Source organism: Cebus imitator, unplaced genomic scaffold, assembly GCF_001604975.1.
Source record: "Cebus imitator isolate Cc_AM_T3 unplaced genomic scaffold, Cebus_imitator-1.0 Scaffold354, whole genome shotgun sequence".
NCBI classification, from domain to species: domain Eukaryota; kingdom Metazoa; phylum Chordata; class Mammalia; order Primates; family Cebidae; genus Cebus; species Cebus imitator.
In genome coordinates, this window is record NW_016107669.1 from 1,790,005 (window position 1) to 1,808,022 (window position 18,018).

The 18,018-nt window shown below is 40.1% G+C and overlaps 2 protein-coding genes across 7 annotated transcripts in view; one reads left to right on the forward strand and one right to left on the reverse strand.

Annotated features, from left to right (window-relative positions):
- The window catches only part of FILIP1L (filamin A interacting protein 1 like), a 301,991-nt gene extending 289,482 nt beyond the window's left edge, over positions 1–12,509 (reverse strand). Inside the window, exon 1 of one of the 2 annotated variants that reach the window (XM_037730583.1) lies at positions 12,040–12,509. The gene's annotated coding sequence lies outside the window, so the exon portion shown is untranslated. The remainder of the gene's footprint in view (positions 1–12,039) is intronic. The other variant, XM_017506328.2, reaches the window with a different exon arrangement.
- CMSS1 (cms1 ribosomal small subunit homolog) overlaps positions 1–18,018 on the forward strand; it is a 384,507-nt gene that overhangs the window by 308,290 nt on the left and 58,199 nt on the right. The window contains exons 1-2 of one of the 5 annotated variants that reach the window (XM_017506331.2): positions 1,327–1,377; positions 12,908–12,971. The exons of 3 other annotated variants lie outside the window; for them this stretch is intronic. In XM_017506331.2, the coding sequence (XP_017361820.1) occupies positions 12,962–12,971 (10 nt within the window). In that variant the 5' untranslated portion in view covers positions 1,327–1,377; positions 12,908–12,961. Of the gene's footprint in view, positions 1–1,326; positions 1,378–12,907; positions 12,972–18,018 lie in introns of those variants that run through there. One more of the 5 variants, XM_017506333.2, reaches the window with a different exon arrangement.

Below are 18,018 nucleotides of genomic sequence, written 5' to 3' on the forward strand. Positions count from 1 at the left end.
TTTTTAGTAGAGACGGGGTTTCACCATGTTGGCCAGGATGGTCTTGATCTCTTGACCTCATGATCCGCCCGCCTCGGCCTCCCAAAGTGCTGGGATTACAGGCGTGAGCCACCGCGCCCGGCCGGTAATTCTTTGAAGGCAAGGATGATGCTACGCTTCGTTCTGTGTCCTCTGCCATGCTTTGCATTCAACAGCTACTCCGTGTTTGACTAAATACATGACTCCGGGGACACTGTGCCTCCTCTGGGTTTGTTAATTTACTTGGCCATGAAAGACAATAATTTGCAAAGCCTACTTTCTCCTTTCTCTGAAATCAGTAACTAAATTATAGTTAAAGTGTTTTGCAGTGCTGTAAGTATAGAGGAGAGAGGTTTTCTGTTTAGGGAATGTTGCTAAGCCCTCTCCTCAAAAATAGCCTTTCCATCTACCACCAAGTTCTGCCAGGGCGAAGCAGATTGGCAAGAGCAGCTCAAAGGAAAAAGCAATGTAATGCCCTCTGCTCATGGTACTACAGGTGCCAGTGGAGGAAAAAAGTGTGTGGTTGAGGCTTGGGAGGCTAAGTACTGTAAAAATGAAGCAGACCGACTATGGGTGCACGGGCCTAGTCTTTGTGAAATACCTTCACCCACTTTTGTATATTCCTATGCACCCTGTGACTGTAGGCCAGGAAACTGATGATATGAAGTCTCCCCACATAAGCGGAATAAGCGGCTTTTTGAATAAGCCTACTCAGACCACAGAAAAGGCAGCATCTCAGAATAGCAGCAAGAGCTATGGGACAGTGGGAATCAGCCAGAAACACACGTACAGAACCTAGAGTCTTAAGCACAGCAGGAGGTTGGGCAAGGCTGCTCCATTCTGAAGGTTATTATGACTCCACTGCCGCAGAAGTATTGGCGTGAAAGCCAACCAGTGACGGGATAGCTATTTTAATATTTGCAAAATCTAGTCTAGGTGTGAGCTCCCTTATGTGACTGAAGATCTAGCGTCTTTAGGAGTTGGTTCCACAAAACTTGAATCAGGTTTTTCCTACGCAAGTTGGAAGCATGGATTGGGCAGGTAACAACAACCGTCCTTCATGTTGAGCAAAAAGGAGGTGTGGGTGGTAAAGGGCCAGAGCTGAGATGGAGGAGAGAATACTGGCGGCCAGCACTGCGTTTTATTAGAAGCCATAGAATGGTCCCTTCCAGTGGGTATTACAAACTGCCCCCTGGGAAATTCAAACGAGAAGACCTTTGGGTTTCGCCTCACTGGCCTTGCAATCAACATGTTTCTTCGATTAACAAATTGTTGCATTCAGTTAGATCTGTCTGTGTTATCCTACAGAGTCTGTGCCCCGTGTGTTGGCAGCATTATCAATGAACAGCAGAGCTCTATGTAAATATCAACGCTTATTAATAGGAATCATGAGCACGGGTCTGCCAAGGTTCCTGACAGCTTGTTTAATCAGCCGCATTCACTCAGAGTTTTTCAGTTACTAGAAGCGTCCACTTACATGCCTTATTTGCTTAAAGACCCAGAGGCCATGTCACCAAATTGGGGGTTCTAGCCATCCACGGAGGAGAGGTGGCTTCTTATTTCTCTGAAATGAAGACAGCTGCTGTCTGTATGTGTTTGGATTGCAGAACACGGGCTACAATGAGAGTGGCCCTCTCTCACCCCCAGCCCCATTGCCTGTCATGCCAATTACAGGGTAGGGGCTGCAAAGAAGCTTGCTCAGGCAAAACATCTAGATGGATGGCTCACCCCGACCTCTGCCTGAAGCTGGAAGCAAGACCAAGGTGACATAGCTGTGGTCACACAAAGCCTGTTAACGATATCAGTTGTCTTTGTTTATTCAGGAACTCTGACCTACACTTTTTTTTAACACGAAATTTGAACCACATTTTGTTTGAGATACTCCGGAAAGATGTAGCCATGTGGTTACCGTTTTATAAACTTCCAAACAAGACTGTTAGCAGTTCACAGCTCTGTTTAAAGAACAATGGCTTGGGGCATAGGCCTGTGTCCCCAAGACCCTAAGACAGTGACCGAGGCAGAGAAGAACCCAGTATGGATCCGGCTGACCAAGGCCTGCTTTGCATGCCCAGGAATCTAAAAGCTAAGCCGGTCGCCTTTCCTGTTTTGAAGGAGTAGCAGTGAATTTGACCCCGTTGCTTTGGTGATTTGCACTGATGCTCTCAGCTTGTTAGCTTTCATCAGGTGGGAGAGAAACTCGGGAAAAGCAGGGATGAAAACAGTCACCCCGTTATCTTCCCTTACCACCAAGACTGGCTGAGAATCGCTGTTTACAGCTTGGCTAGCTCAGTATCTGGCCATTGCTGTCTTTGTTTCTTCATGCCCATATTCTTCTACCTCTGTAGTTTCTTTTCCCTATAGTAGCCAAGACCTGTGCTTTAATTCGAATCTTTTTGTAAAAGTATCTGCTTTTATTTAAGCTTCTGCTCATGACATGATTTATGTATATAAGAATCTTCATTTACAGCTTGTTTCTTTTACTACACTTGGGTGCAGCTGCTGTTATCTTAGCCTAGTCTCGGAAAGGGTATTCACAAGTAAGTATTGTTTAAGTCATACGCTTTCCTCTAACAGCATACAAACATTTATGCCTATACAGACTTTTCTGGCCTGTTTACAACAAGGCTGATTCAGTAGATAATGTATTCTCCTACCAGAGCTTAAAGTTGAAATAACCTATAATTGAAACTGACCATTAATACTGATTTGGGAGTGGCAACATGCAGTTCATAGGTACTCAGGAAAGACATGAGCAATAGGAATTTAGGCTAGTAATATCTTTGTAGACACACCTTTTTCACAACTCAGTTTACTTCCCTGGAAGGCATTTCTTTTGGATCGATTACACTTTGTATCCAACAATTTCATAGCCTACAAGTAAGATTGTGATTAACATGCTAATTCTGGGCCAAAAGGGACTTCCAGGAATGCTCAATAATCATTGAACAGGATGCTTAAAGGGCTATAAGATTACCCTAAAACGTAACACTTCTCATGCACCCTTTAAACAAACTTGACAAGGTATTTCCTACAGATTAATGACAGTCTGAGCTAATAGGCTGAGGGAGGGTCATTCACGCTTACGCAAAGGGAGTCTGCAAAGCAGAAATGAAAAACAACTGCTGGGTCAAGCCAATGCGATCCCAGGAGACTTTTCCGAAGAGCAGTGCCCTTTTCAGAAGCCCATGCTTATTACTGTTGTTACTGTCCTTCTCCACATGGCATACGTCAGACTCAGGTCCTTAACCTCCTGGGATGCAAGTCGTTTTTTGAGAGGAGCTTATAAGTTCTCCTTTTATCAAACAAAAACATTTTTTTAATCAATGAGCTTCCTTTTCTCAAAACTGAGAAACATCATCATCTCAGAGGTCATTCAATTCACGTAGCTTCTCATCGTCCGTCGGTATGGACAGAAAGTTGTTCCTGAAAGTCTAGAAGTCAAGGCAGTCAGAGTATACCTCCTAGGGGTTTCAATTAGATAAAATATCCATATGTACTGTGTATAGCATGTGGAGAAAATATGAAAGCACTGTCAATGGTAGACTAGGATTGATGGAACATTCAGATACAGATACCCCATAGTAAATCAGAAGAGGCTGACTTCTCAAAAGGATGCAGCAAGAAGTCAGTACAGTTAGGACACCATTATAAGCAGCGGTGCAGGCTTCCAGATGTGGAATACTCCCCAGGGATTTACACTTGCAGACGATAATTTCAGGCTGAAAGCTCAGTCCTCTTCCAGGCCAGCCTGGGGGTGACTGATTCTACACGTAACCTAATCTGGATCTGTTCCAAGGATCCTCCCATCTAGCCAGATTTATAAATCTCAGGATTATGCAAGCTATATTATGGCCTCAGGGGCAAGAAGGACTCCAGCAGAAATGGGGGTAATGGTGGCAGATGACCTGGAGCCACCCATTTGAAAACTGCACCAAGAAAACCCCACTTTGATTCTTTACCCAAAGAAAGGTTGAGAGCTGGAGAGAATGATCTCTCAGTTGAAAAAGACCTTCCTTCATGTATGGGCATCATTTCCTCTAACTGTGTGTCCCTGGTAAGGGCTGTAGGATCCAGAAGTGTGCATCCTGACCTGGCCTGAAGCATGTTGCTCACCTTCCTGCTGTGAAAGTAAGCTTCCTTTTGAATCCTTTAGATGAGTTCTACCCCATCTGATTCACTCACATGGTATCCGACTGGTGATTGTACTACTCCTAGCCTAAAGCTCTGCTCCTTGTAGTACGTTTTCATATGTCTGGAAAATTTAAGGTGTCAGAGGTCATATTGCTACTTTTTAAAAATATGCAGAAAACGAATAAGATAACAGAGGGATGCTAAGGGAAACTCTGAGAAAAATGTTTTCTGGTCAGCAGTTGAAGGGTAGAAATGCAAAAGCCCCATTACACTGGTGACTGGCATTTTGCCACCAATGTGTATCTGATCTAACTCTGAAAGAATAAATACTTGTGGATTTTGCGACCCAGCCAAGAGATGTAAAATATATAGCTCTCAGTTCAAAATGAACTACTGTTTTAGTGCTTCAGGTACAGGTGAAAATCTTTATATTCTTCTGTGCAGTTTTAAAAAATCCTTGTTTTATATACAGATTAATTCCACTAGACCTAGCTGGACCTTCTGAGTTCTTGTTTCAACTGAAATTGCCTTTTAAAGATGAACTATCCAGATGTAGATGGCAATATAATAATAGAATTCTGTGCTGAAAAAACTAGGTTATTTAGGTCATGATTGCAGTTTTATGATGCCATCTGGGAAAATGACAAAGTGCATGTGGGTTTTCAGTAAAGTTTTTCTCCCTTCAGTAAGCATACAGCCTCTTTTGACACTTTGTTGGTAGAATGTCTGATCACTTTGTTTACTTTGAGAATGGTGAATCCACGAGTGTGTCATGATTTGAATTGGAGCCTTCCTTCCGCACATTTGGCTATTTAATGCATCAGTACAGTCTTTCTGAAACTAACCTAACTACTTAACGATAGGCTAGTAAAACCTGCAGTCTTGTGAGTATAAATGCTGTCTTTTTAAATTAGGAAAGAACAAATAAAACCCTGTTGGAAATTCCTTGTTTTAAAAGGAGTAATTGAATGTTCTACCGTTAACATCTCCCAAGGTAGTATTACATAAATAATTACTGCTAGACAGGAAGAGTCATTTCCCATTCTGGAATAATTTGCACATGTTTAGGAATTTCATTGTCTCTTCAGAATCCTCTGGACTGTGAGACCATAAATTAACACTTTTTTGAGTATGGAACCTTCATTACGTGATTCAAATTTTATGCTGGAAGAGAACAAGAGAATTAAAAAAAAAAAAAAAGTTACTTGCTTAGGGCCAGAGAATCTCAGGGAAGGGAAAATGTTTCTACCTCTTTAACATCGGTCAAGAAAATTTCTGGTTTACTTTTAATAATCAACTTGCTGAGATTTTTCTTAATGCCAAAACCATGAAATTTGGCATTTTAAATTCATACCTGTCCGTGGATGTATAGTCTAGAGCACTGGTTCTTAACTTAGGGGCCCAAAGAAAATACATGATTCGCCGGGCGCGGTGGCTCAAGCCTGTAATCCCAGCACTTTGGGAGGCCGAGGCGGGTGGATCACGAGGTCAAGAGATCGAGACCATCCTGGTCAACATGGTGAAACCCCGTCTCCACTAAAAATACAAAAAATTAGCTGGGCATGGTGGCGCGTGCCTGTAATCCCAGCTACTCAGGAGGCTGAGGCAGGAGAATTGCCTGAACCCAGGAGGCAGAGGTTGCGGTGAGCCGAGATCGCGCCATTGCACTCCAGCCTGGGTAACATGAGTGAAACTCCGTCTCAAACAAACAAACAAACAAACAAACAAAAAGAAAATACATGATTCAAATGTCAGTTCCTTTTATTTCTAGATGATGTTTCTAGCCCATGGCTCCTTAATTGGGTCTACGGAATCCAAAGTTTTGTGTTTGTGTGCACTCTAACTAGGTCCTCCAGCGTTTATCAGCCTTTCAGAAGGAACTGACCACGTCGTCAGAACTAATTTTTTAAATTTTTTTAGACCCAGTGTATAGCACCATAGTGAGTCTTCTGTATTAATGATAATGATAGCCTCTCGTTGTTGGGCACTTATGTACCACTAACTATGCTTATTACTTACCAAGGCAGGTGTAATTCTTATCTGCATTTTATGGAAACATGAGGCTTTAAGACAGTAACTTGTCAAGGAACCCACAGAAATGTAATTAGAAGCCAAAGATGCCATCTGGGAAAATCTATGCCTGTAGGCATTAATGCATTCTGGTTCTGACTTTGATTTGGTTTGATATTCATGTATTCAATTCAAACAGTCCTCACTGTATTCCAGTGGTTGGGTATTGCTCTGTATCTAGATGCTAGTGTGTTACAATTCTGAGATCAACATTGGATTACAGGATCCGGGACAGTGTCTGGCACTAGTTTGTTTGTTACATAACTAAATAAGCAAATGAACAAATGTATACCTCTTCCAAACATGGCTTGGGTCTATTTTTGTGATACACCTCATGTTCAGCATAGTATGTGGTTGTGGTGGCTGTTGTTTTTGACAAATAGTAGTCTTGCGATAATGTCTATCATATTCCCTTGTAACTGTATATCTGTCAGAAGCCAGCGGGTTCTGGCCAATTTTGCAACATGACATTTGGAAAGCAGGTACTTGGAGTTTATTGCCTAGTTTTTGGTCCCATGGCTTTTTCAATGCAATTTTGACAGTATTATAGTATTATACAAGAACAGAGTTGAGTTTTCTGGGTTCTACAGGATGATCATTTTTAACTGTCTATTGAAGAAAAAGGCATATTTCTCTGCCACTAACTTTCTCAGGCCTCAATTCTTCATCTGTAAAACCAGGTGGTTAGTCTTTATTAGTCATTTTCTAAAGGTTCTTTTTTCTTTGTATGTTTTAATATCCTACAAAATTTTTTTCAATGAAACTCTGCAAGAATTCCATACAACACCAAAGCAGAATACACTGGTTCAAGTTTGAAGTGGGATTATCTCAATATAGAGCCACACAGATGTTTAAGGTATGCTTTACATATAGTAAAATTACCCCTTATAAAATGTACAATTCTGCAAACTTTGACAAGGTCATGCAATAAAACCACCATTACAGTCAAGACATAAAGCGGCTCCATCACCCAAGATGTCCCTGCTCACCCTTCGAAGTCAGTTCTTCCCCTCAGCCTCAGCTGCTGGCAACCACCGATGTGTTTTCTGTCTCTATAGTTTTGGGGATTTTTTTTTTCCCCACAGTGTTGTATAAATGGACTCATTCAGGATGTAGCTTTTTGAGTCTGAGTGCTTTCAATTAGCATAATGCAATTGAGGTTCCATATTGTTGTGTGTTTCATTGGTATTGCTGAGTAATTCATAGTATGGATATACTACGGTTTGATTATTCATTCACCAATTGAAGGGCATTGGGGTTGTTCCCAGGTTTTGGCAATTATGAATGAAGCCACTGTAAATATTGTTACCTAACATTCTAAGATTAATGATATATAAGTTAGCTATTAAAGTAGATTAAAAAGCATCAAACTCAAGAATCATTGAGGGCAGAGATAGGCACTGCAGTTTGCATCTGCAGATATGTTCCTTTATGACCGTCCCCCAAATCAAAGAATCCGTAAGAACTTTTCTACCCATACCCATCCTTCAAACAGTTGCCAACCATTTTTGTTCTTGTTTGAAGAAGAAAGATTTGAAGATGTCATCTGAGATAGAACCAGCCCCAAGATAAATCAAGTCACGAATAGACCTCTGGTAGCTTTGGGAATATAATATTTTTACATTGATTGGAAGGAAATGCAATAATAAGTTTTAAACATTTGAACTACTAACTGCATCTGCTGAGAATCTAAAACTGAAGTGGAAAACCTAAGGCTTAACCCCACATGCTCCCTGATCAAATGCAAAGGTTCTTAAAATAGCTTCGTTTAGAGATGTTAGGAGCAGCTGAAACAAGGAGCTGGTGTCCCTAGTCACAACCTGTCAGTTTAATATCATGGCTCAGAAGCAGCTGCCTCTGTGATTTTGTTGTTTCAGGGCCAGGAGCAGCAGCTCTAAGGAGAAGCACAGAAGCAGCTTTATCCAGTTTGCTATTCTCCCCTGAATTCCAATTTCCTAGTCAAGTGATTGGCCCTAGATTCATCGTGAAGATCCATGTCATCCATTTCAAGCCACAAAAAGGGAAAAAAGTAGCTAAAAGCCTCTGTAATTACAACAAACTTTCAATACATGTACAGAAAATTCCGGGAAGAATATAAAAAACGATATAAAGTCTTGTGTATTTGCTTGGTCATAATAGACTGTACTTAGCTATGTGGCTTAACTCTCAAAATCCATCAGAAAAACCTTCTCTATTTACTGCTCTGCTCACCTCCATTACTTGTGCTTACTATTTTTCCATGTAGAGTATTTTGTCTTGTGAATTTCTCCTCTTACTCATGATACACTGCTTTTTCACAAGGGCCTACTTACGCTTGCAAGAGAAGCAGGATCTGGACTGGGTGGACAATGGTCTGATCTGATGTGACAATGTTTTACGTTACTAGGCTGGTGGCACTAAAATTCCATTTGCATTTCGCATGTAGGTGGATATACTGTTCCTGTCCTAAACAGTCACAAACTTTTGAAATCTTATCACTCATCACTCAGGATAATTTTTTTTTTTTTTTTGAGACAGAGTCTCGCTCTGTCACCCAGGCTGGAGGACAGTGACACAATCTCAGCTCATTGCAACCTCCACCTCTCAGGTTCAAGCAGTTCTCTTGCCTTAGCCTCCTGAGTAGCTGGGACTACAGACACACGCCGTCATGCCCAGCTAATTTTTTATAATTTTTTAGTAGAGACGAGGTTTCACCATGTTGCCCAGGCAGGTCGCAAAGTCCTGAGCTCCGGCAATCCACCTGCCTCGGCCTCCCAAAGTGCTGGGATGACAGGTGTGAGCCACCACACGCAGCCCACTCAGGATAATTTTTTATTTCATTACAATAATATTAGGAGTAATTTCAGAGTTCAACAGCCCAGTTTTCCATATTCTACTTCCTCATTCCACCCAAAAAGAAGAAGAAAAAGGCAGTAGCTTATATCTCTTTTAGCAGTTAAACTGATTTTTCAAGGGCCGAAAGGAAGAACTCTAGGGTAAGAAGAACCTAGATGAACAATGGAGGCAGGAAGAGGGTTGTCGGGGGGGGGGGCCTGAACTTTCCTCTATCTGCATGGTTTACAGTTTGATAATGCCACTTTCAAACCATAGTTCAGGCCTATAAGTACTCATGTTGAAAACACAGAATTTTTCTAGTCCTGTATTTAAGAGATTATTCCATGAGGCTGTGCATTAGAGAAAACATTAGCTGGGCTAGTCCCTTGAACATCTAAAACTTAGTTTATCCATCTGCTGAACAGGGCATGGTAACACCTGCCTTCTCTACTACATAGGATCCAGTGAATAACTGATTTGTGAGTTCTGTATACCATATAAAACCCCTGTAGCTGTACACTGACATTGTTGTAATTAATGCCATTACGAAAAGTCTCCTCAACCAAGACAGGAAGCATGATAGGGCTGCTCTTCCAGTGTGGGCCCCAGTGATTGACCATCACATTAAACAGAAAATCTTGAACTACTGTCAGATTCAAACCCTAGACTTCTAAGAGGCTATGATACAAATTTTCGTCTGTCTCCCTTAGGCTTCCTGTCTGACCCAAATCTGAAGAAGCATACAGTGTTAGTATGTGAGGTTTTTGTCTGACATCTATAGCTTGCACCGAAACGCCAACATCCCTCATAGAAGCTTCAACTATTTGCACTAAAATGTGTTTTCCAATTCGATTCATGGATGCTGAGATGGTATCAAAATTGTCTCCATATCCATGTTGAACAACATGCACAATACACAGGTTCAAATCACTAGTGATTGGACTCTGCCTGCAGATTCCTATACTCAGGACATCTGGAGACCATGTTTGCCTCATTCACTGTTAGAGCCCCAGTAACCAGCACGGGACGTGGCACAGACTACGCATCCCAAAATAGCTGATGGATGCATAAACAAATGAGCAAACAAACGAAGCTATTACGATAAAAGTGTTCCCCTAATATAACTAAACAAACATATTGTGTGTTGCCTAGTAGGCACTAGTTCTAACCTAAGGAAAATAAAAGCTACTAACACTTTTTCTTTAAATGTTTTTTTAATGTAACATATTAGAGAGGTGAAGCATGTATTACACCGGTAAGGAAAATTTTGCTTTAGGTTAGGACAAGGAATAATATGGACTATAATCTGAAGAAAAGAATATAGGGCCCATTACTTTTAGGTTTTTTCCATCCTATGACCTGCCTAACTCTTGGTAAGCTGCAATGGCAGCCTCCTACAATCGTGCTCTATTAAAGGCACCATCATTTCAATGGTACAGTAAAATACCTTCCAGTGCCGCCGCCACTGCCTAAGACCAAGTCTTGACTAAATTTGTTAATTTAACAAAGTTTAAGCAAAAAAGACAATTACACATGAACTTTAATAGAAGGTAAACTCTGAAAATAAATTATCACTCCCCTTTTAAATAATGAATACTTTTCTTTGCTCCAGAATTTTTACAGAGTATTTTTGTATTGGTTAGTATAAGTTCCCCACATTGCTTTGGGAAATTACTTAGAAAATTCTCATCAGAGTAGACCTTAATTACCCCGGTGGAAAGAGCCCATGAATATTATTGCTGCCTTTAGAAATTTTTAATAACAAACAGCTCTTACAGGATTTATGCTGATTTTTAATTAAGCATAATGAGAGTTTCATAATAGTGTCAACTAATAAATGTAGAGAAATATTTACTTGGAATATTTGGTTTTGGGAGATAGCATCTTAATAAACCAGAAAATGTCACCACAGGAAAAATATGTTTAACTGTAGCTGAAGGAACATTGGTATAATTTCAATGCATTCTCTCCAGTATTAACCACACCGTGTTCTCCTTTATGCAAATCTAATGCACACGTGGAAGACGGTGAATGTCATTAAACGGTGTGTGTGTTGCACCTCTTCTGTTCCTTCCTGAGATGTGAACAGACAATGAATAAAGAAAGGCATGTAACTATTAATCGGTATGGAAAGAAAAAAGAATGACTGAATATATCACAGCCATTTTAACTGAATACATATGTCTCTTCAATGGAGCTCCTATGTACAAGACTGTGCCACCACCCTCAGCATTGAATAATCCTCCCATTGAACAAGTGCAGTGAGCAGAATTTTCTGTGGTATCATTTGGCCGCAGCCTAGCTTCATTTCCCATTTATATCCAGATGTGATGTGCCCATGGATATCCAGTCATCTTCTGTGGGTTGCTACAGAGCAAGCTCTTGATAGATGCCCCCCAAGACCTGCCAAAAACCTTACCTCAGAAACCTGCTTCTGTTCCGCGGCTCTCATTCATTAAATCTTTACATCAACACAAGGTAAACAAACAAAAGAAAAAAGATAACAGTCCAGCTGCCATTTGAAGATGTTAGTTTCTTCCATTAATCCCTCCATGAAAAGAGAATTCCTCCTCTACAATGTAACCTATTCAGTATACTTCTCCATTTTCAACACACTGATGATTTTCACATTGTATATTGATCATTCACATCAGCTTACAAAATCAAGGTATGAAGAAGGAAAACTATCAAACTGGCTTTTTCTTTCATTTTTGACTATTCATCTTACTCTTAACAGAATAACAATTTAAAATTTCATTTTGGGTTTCTTTCATGTCTATTAATTTAGTCAAACTTATCTACCGTCAGGATAGTTCCTCTATTTGGCAAGCAACTCTTACTCATTTTAGCCTAAAAGTCATGAGAGCTCTTAATCATACTACATTCCCTTGCATAATATTCACAAGATCCCACTTATGGAAAGTGGTGTTGGCCATTCTCAGCTGTTGAATAACACAGAAACATCCCAAAGCCTCTTCTCAGCAAGGATGGGGATGCTTAGCTTACCGTGCAGGTACGTTGGTTGATCACTCCTGGTAATTCCTTCTCATCCCCACCAAAATCCAACAGTGGAATCCAGGACCAACAGCAGTGTTTTCTTCTTCTCTTTCTGGACACACTCTCAGTTTTTGTGTTGTAGGCTCGAAAGCCACGGAGAGTTTGCAGCCAGGGGCCAGTGATGGCTCTGCAAAGGAGAGGTAGCGGGGGGCCCAACCACAAGTGGGCCCAAACTCTAAATATCACCCTCTTCCCTCTCCAGGCAGTATCCTTCATGCTCTGAAGACAGGCAGCCTTGCCCAAACCCTTATCCCACAGCTTGCCAGTCTCTGTGGAAGAAAGCGTCTAACTGCACTGAGCTGCAGGATGAGGCGACCCAAAAGCCAGGAACCATCTGCCCAGAGCAGACAAGCAGAGGCAGGCACAGGCTCCGTGAGCATGTCTGTGTGTGTGTGTGTCTGTGTGTGTGTTTGCATGCCTGTGCCCAGCAGCTGCTCTCCAGATTAGAAGACACCACTCTTTGGCCAGCAACCCTGAAACACCCTCTTGGGTAATTTTAAATTCATGTGCACATCTTGGCTGAGAGTAGAAACTTCCCAGACACAACTTGGGTCCTTTTCCTTGTGGTGTTGCTATCCCACGTATACTGTGAACCACAGACCGCAGCGCTAAACCTTACGAACAGATGCTCAGATGGACATTAAATTGCATCGCATTTTGTACCCTGAAGCCATGAAGTGATGTAAACGTTGTTTGAGATTTAAGTAACAAGGGCATGGCTCCTTCTTTGACACCCATAATCCAATAGCACTGTAGACATTGGCTATTATTAACGATGTGTTGGACTCTAAGTTGAATGCCTGCCTGTTCGATTTAGTGTCACAGGGGACATGAGGGCCAAGTGCTGAGGAAACTCTAGAGCAACATCGGGATGCATGGTGGTATGTTTCTTATTCATTATTATTATTTGACATTTTCTTTTATGTAAGTGTTAAGAAACATCGCTAAAATTTGAAGCCTCTAATTTTCCTTAAGTACTTAGCATCACTTGTTCAGATTGAGGGGTTGAATAGAAGGGGAGATTTTGTTCATTTATTCAACAAATACATATTTCAGCCCCATTATGTATCAGATCCTCTTCCAGACATGCCGACCAGCTGCCAGGTGCTCAAGTCATGCATTATCTAATTTAATCCTCACAGAATTCCTTTAAATTAGTTCTATTCCTGGTGATCAAATGAGAAAACCAAAGATCGGAATAATTTAATAACTTCCTAGATTCTCACAGATGATAGATGTAAGACTGGGGACTCAAAATTGAATCTGAGTGACTCCAAAGCCCACTCTCTTTATTTTTCATTTTTAACATCAAGATAATGTCAGACTTATAGAAAAGATACAAGAATAATAGTCCATATGCTCTTCACCCAGCTTCTCCAGTGTTTCTTTTATTTTTTTATTTTTTTTTCTTTTTGAGACAGAGTTTCAATCTTGTTACCCAGGCTGGAGTGCAATGGCGCGATCTCGGCTCACCGCAACCCTCCGCCTCCTGGGTTCAGGCAATTCTCCTGCCTCAGCCTCCTGAGTAGCTGGGATTACAGGCACGCGCCACCATGCCCAGCTAATGATCTGTATTTTTAGTAGAGACAGGGTTTCATCATGTTGACCAGGATGGTCTCGATCTCTTGACCTCGTGATCCACCCACCTCAGCCTCCCAAAGTGCTGGGATTACAGGCGTGAGCCACCGCGCCCGGCAGGTCAGTTTTTAACATTTTACCACTGATTATGTTATCTCTCTCCTTTTCTCTCTCTCTCTCTCTTTCTCTTATCCTCCCTTCCACCCTATGGGTTTATTTGGGTGTGTGTATATTTTTTTTCTGAATTAATTTATATACTTTAGTATGATTATCTTAAAAATACAAGTATACTCTTCTACATAACCACAGTGTAATTAAATTTACTGAATTAAATTCAGTAAATCAGCTTTACTTTCAAATCCATAGATTCCATTCAACTTTTCACCAAATGTCTCAGTAACATCCTTTATAGAAAAAAATGGTTTTTTTCTTTTGGTCCACAATTGTGTGTTGCATTTAGTTGTCTTGTCTCTGCTTTCCTTCAGTCTTAAGCAGTTCTGTAGTCTTCCTTTTTTTTGTGTACCTTCACATTTTTTTGGAGTACATTTTGTAGAATGTTCCTCAGTTTAGATTTGCGTGATGTTTCCTCATTGTAAGATTGAAATTGTGTATTTTTTTGTCTGATGTTTCCTCATTGTAAGATTGCAATTGTGTATGTGGCAGGAATAATACAGAAACAATGCTGTATTCTTCTAAATCATATCAGGAGTCCATAAATGGAGTTAGTCTTATAACCAAACCCACTTGCTTAAGGTGGTATCTATTAGATTTCGTCACTGTAATATTATAGTTTTTCCTTTTGCAGTTAATAAATAATTTGTGGGGAGATACTTAGAGACTAGGTAAAGATATTGCTCTTACATAAACTTTCTTAGTGTGAGGAAGGGCATTCCCTTCTCCCCACTTATGTTTGTGTTTATTTATATCAATATGAGCTCATAAATTGCTATTTTATTGAACGAGTTATGACTCATTAATATCATTATTTATTTTAATGCTCAAATGATCTCAGATGTGGCCCTCATGTTTTTATGAGCACTTTCTTACCTTCTGACACAAAAAAATGTTCCATGAGCATCTTGTACTTTCTATACCCAGCTGTGGAATTAGCCATATCTTCAAGAAGACCTCCATCCATTGTGGAAAATAGTATTTAGAAACCAAGAACTGGGGATTGAGTGTGCTCATTGCTTCCAGGCCCTCTCAGGTAATAGGTGAGGAAACACACACACACACAACACACGACACACACACGACACACATAACACACCACACACACACCACACACACGACACACACACAACACACATGGGACTATATCTATTGTTATATCTATTCATATTAAATACTATGAGATCACCCTGATAGTTCCATTTCCAATCTAACACCACAGCAGCAAACTAGCTTTTAACCCTTTCCATATTTGTAACTCCCTTCCCCAACAGTGAGGATAAGGTGGTTTCTGTTATCCTCAGACTACTCATGTATTTGCTCATTGCCCCTGTGGGTAGGGGCCTCTTTAGCCCTTAGTCTTTTTGGCCCCATCATCCCTGATTTCTCAAGGAAAAGGAAAGGAAGTAGTCAAAATATTTTAAATAAAAAAGAAAGGGAAATGATGAGAATAAGAGCTTCCTGTTCTTTCTATACCTTAAAGTATCTGTATCTTCATGGCAAGGTGGGTATTAGAAATCATCAAGCAATCTCTTGAAGATATAAAGATGTCATGGAAACAAATGTTCATAAAGACTGAGGGAAGAGTTCAATTATTTATTCACATAATTGAGTGCTTGCCATGCGTCAGGCACACTGGGAAAGACAGATGTAATCCTTGCCCTCGTGAACCTATAATCTAGTGGATTATTTTTATTATAGTTGCTATTTATTACATCACACTTTGGCAACACTACATTAAGTACACTAAGCACTTTATTTATGTTATTTGATTTTAATTCAGACATAAACCCTATGGGAGAAACAGTATTTTTTTCCAACTTTACAAAAAATGGAACTGAGGTTTTGAAAGATTACGTAATCTTTTCAACATCACTGAGCTAATTAGTAAGAGACTGGGATCTGCATTTCATTTGGTCTGACTTCAGAGGTCCAACTCTAAACACTAGGGCTATATGAGAAAAAACAAGTAGAATTATTCATCAGGGTGGTATCCAGAGGGAATCATGATTTACAAAATCTTGAATGCAAACTCGCCTACAGAGCCATGCTATCCAGTACATTAACTACTAACCATGCATGGTTATTAAGAGCATAAGGTGTATCTAATTCAAATGGAGATATGCTGTAATTATGAAATACATGCGGATTTCAAAGACATTAGAAAAAAACTAATGTAAAATATCTCAGTAATAATTTGTATATTCATTATAGGTTGAAATGATAATACTTTGGATATATTGGCTAAAACAGATATGCTAATTTTTTTTTACCTTCACAATAGCCAAAAGGTAGAAACAACCCAAATGTCCATCAATGGATAGATAAACTGCAGTATACAATACAATGGAGTATTACTCAGGTTTAAAAAAGATTGAAATTCTGTTACATCTTACAATATGGATGAACCATGAAGACATGCTAAGTGAAATAAATTAGGCACAAAAGGACAGATACTGTTAGGATTCCACTTATATGAGGTACCCAGAATTGCCAGATTCATAGAAAAAGAAAGTAGAATAGGGTTATCGACGGCTGGGGGGAGGAAATGATGGGAGAATTGTTTAGTGGGCATGGAATTTCATTTGGGGATGATGGGAAAGTTCTGGAAATGGTAGTGATGGTTGCATATCAGCGTAGTTGTACTTTATTTCACTGAATTGCACACATGAAAAGAGTTGAAACAGTCAGATGTTCTGTGTATTTACTACAATTTTAAAAAATTGGTTTTATCATTTCTAGAAAATTTAACATAACATACGTGTTTTGTATTATATCTCTATGAGACAGCATTGCTATAGTATTATATTGTTAATACAGAAAAATGTTATTTATTAAACTCTTCCCTTTTCACATGGCATATTTAAGAAGTTTTTGAAATATTAAATGATCCTAAATTAGACTTTTCACCTCCTGGTCAGTCAGCTTTGAAAGAGTTACAGCACAGCTTTTTACTTACGGTTACATTAGTGACATAGACTTTTGAAATTTAATTAACTTTATGAAACACTAGTCATTTGTTGTTTTAATAGTTCATTTTCCAGTTGCAGATTACTCACGCAGCCTCTGTTCAAGCACTAACATAATTGTCTCAGCCCATATAGATCCTAAAATATAATTATCTTAAAATTTCACCTTGGTTTAAGCTTCCTTGGGTCCATGGAATTGATATTAGTTCATCAGTTAAATTTCAAAAGTTGACCCCTAGGGCAAATACTCCTTCCCTTTCCTGCGCCTTTTTGTCACAGCATCTAACCAAAATGGGTATCTGCATGGAGAGGCAATGAGGGAACGTATTCGGCTGACTCGTAGGTACCATCCTATAGATAACTGCAAGAATTGTGAGTCCATAAGCTGAACACATTCTCTAAAGGTGTCTTAATCCCACGCACTCACAGGTGACAAAGCAGCCAAGTAAAGAAGGGAAATCTCAAGAAAAACATTTCTAATATTTTGGCGGTCGTGTTTTCTTTTCGTTGACTCTCTGGGCTTCACTTTCCTCCTCCATGAAGGCTTTGCACTGAAACAGATGTCTTAGTTCTATTTTAGTATTAACGTTATGTGAGTCTGTGAATTAATGACTTTAAAATGATTCAGGAAAGCCTAATCCTGGGCTTTGTGCTAGATTTTACAATTATTACTGCACACGTCTGCAAGGTGTTGACAGGTATATGTTGCTAATTCTAGAAAACGTGATGAGGTATAAGCTAGCTTTTTTGTCTATTTATTTTGTTTCTGTGAATTATAAAAGGAAAAATGAATTCTTGTAGCAGAGCTAGATCACAGGACATCCATCTCCCCTGGGCATACCTGCTTTTTCTTGACTCCCAGCCCAAATCCCATCCTTCCCAGTGTCCCCTCTGTACCCCAGGTAGTAGTGCTCCCGAGGCACCCAGAGTTTAACCACACTTTACCTTCAATTCCGTGTTATTGCAATTGCCAAGCATACTTGTCTCTCCCCGACCAATGGGAAGTTCCTGGAGTGCAGCGTGCATCTTCCTCCTTTGCAGTCACAGCCTCTAGCGCAGTCAGTGCACAATACATCGTAGAATGGATGCGTCTTTGAATGGATGAAGCATCCGACCTCTTTAACCAAGTGAACAAAGGATGACAGTAGCAGCCCCCAGGAAAGCAACTTCAGAACAGCATCCCACTGAGCTAGAAGGTTAAAAAAAAAAG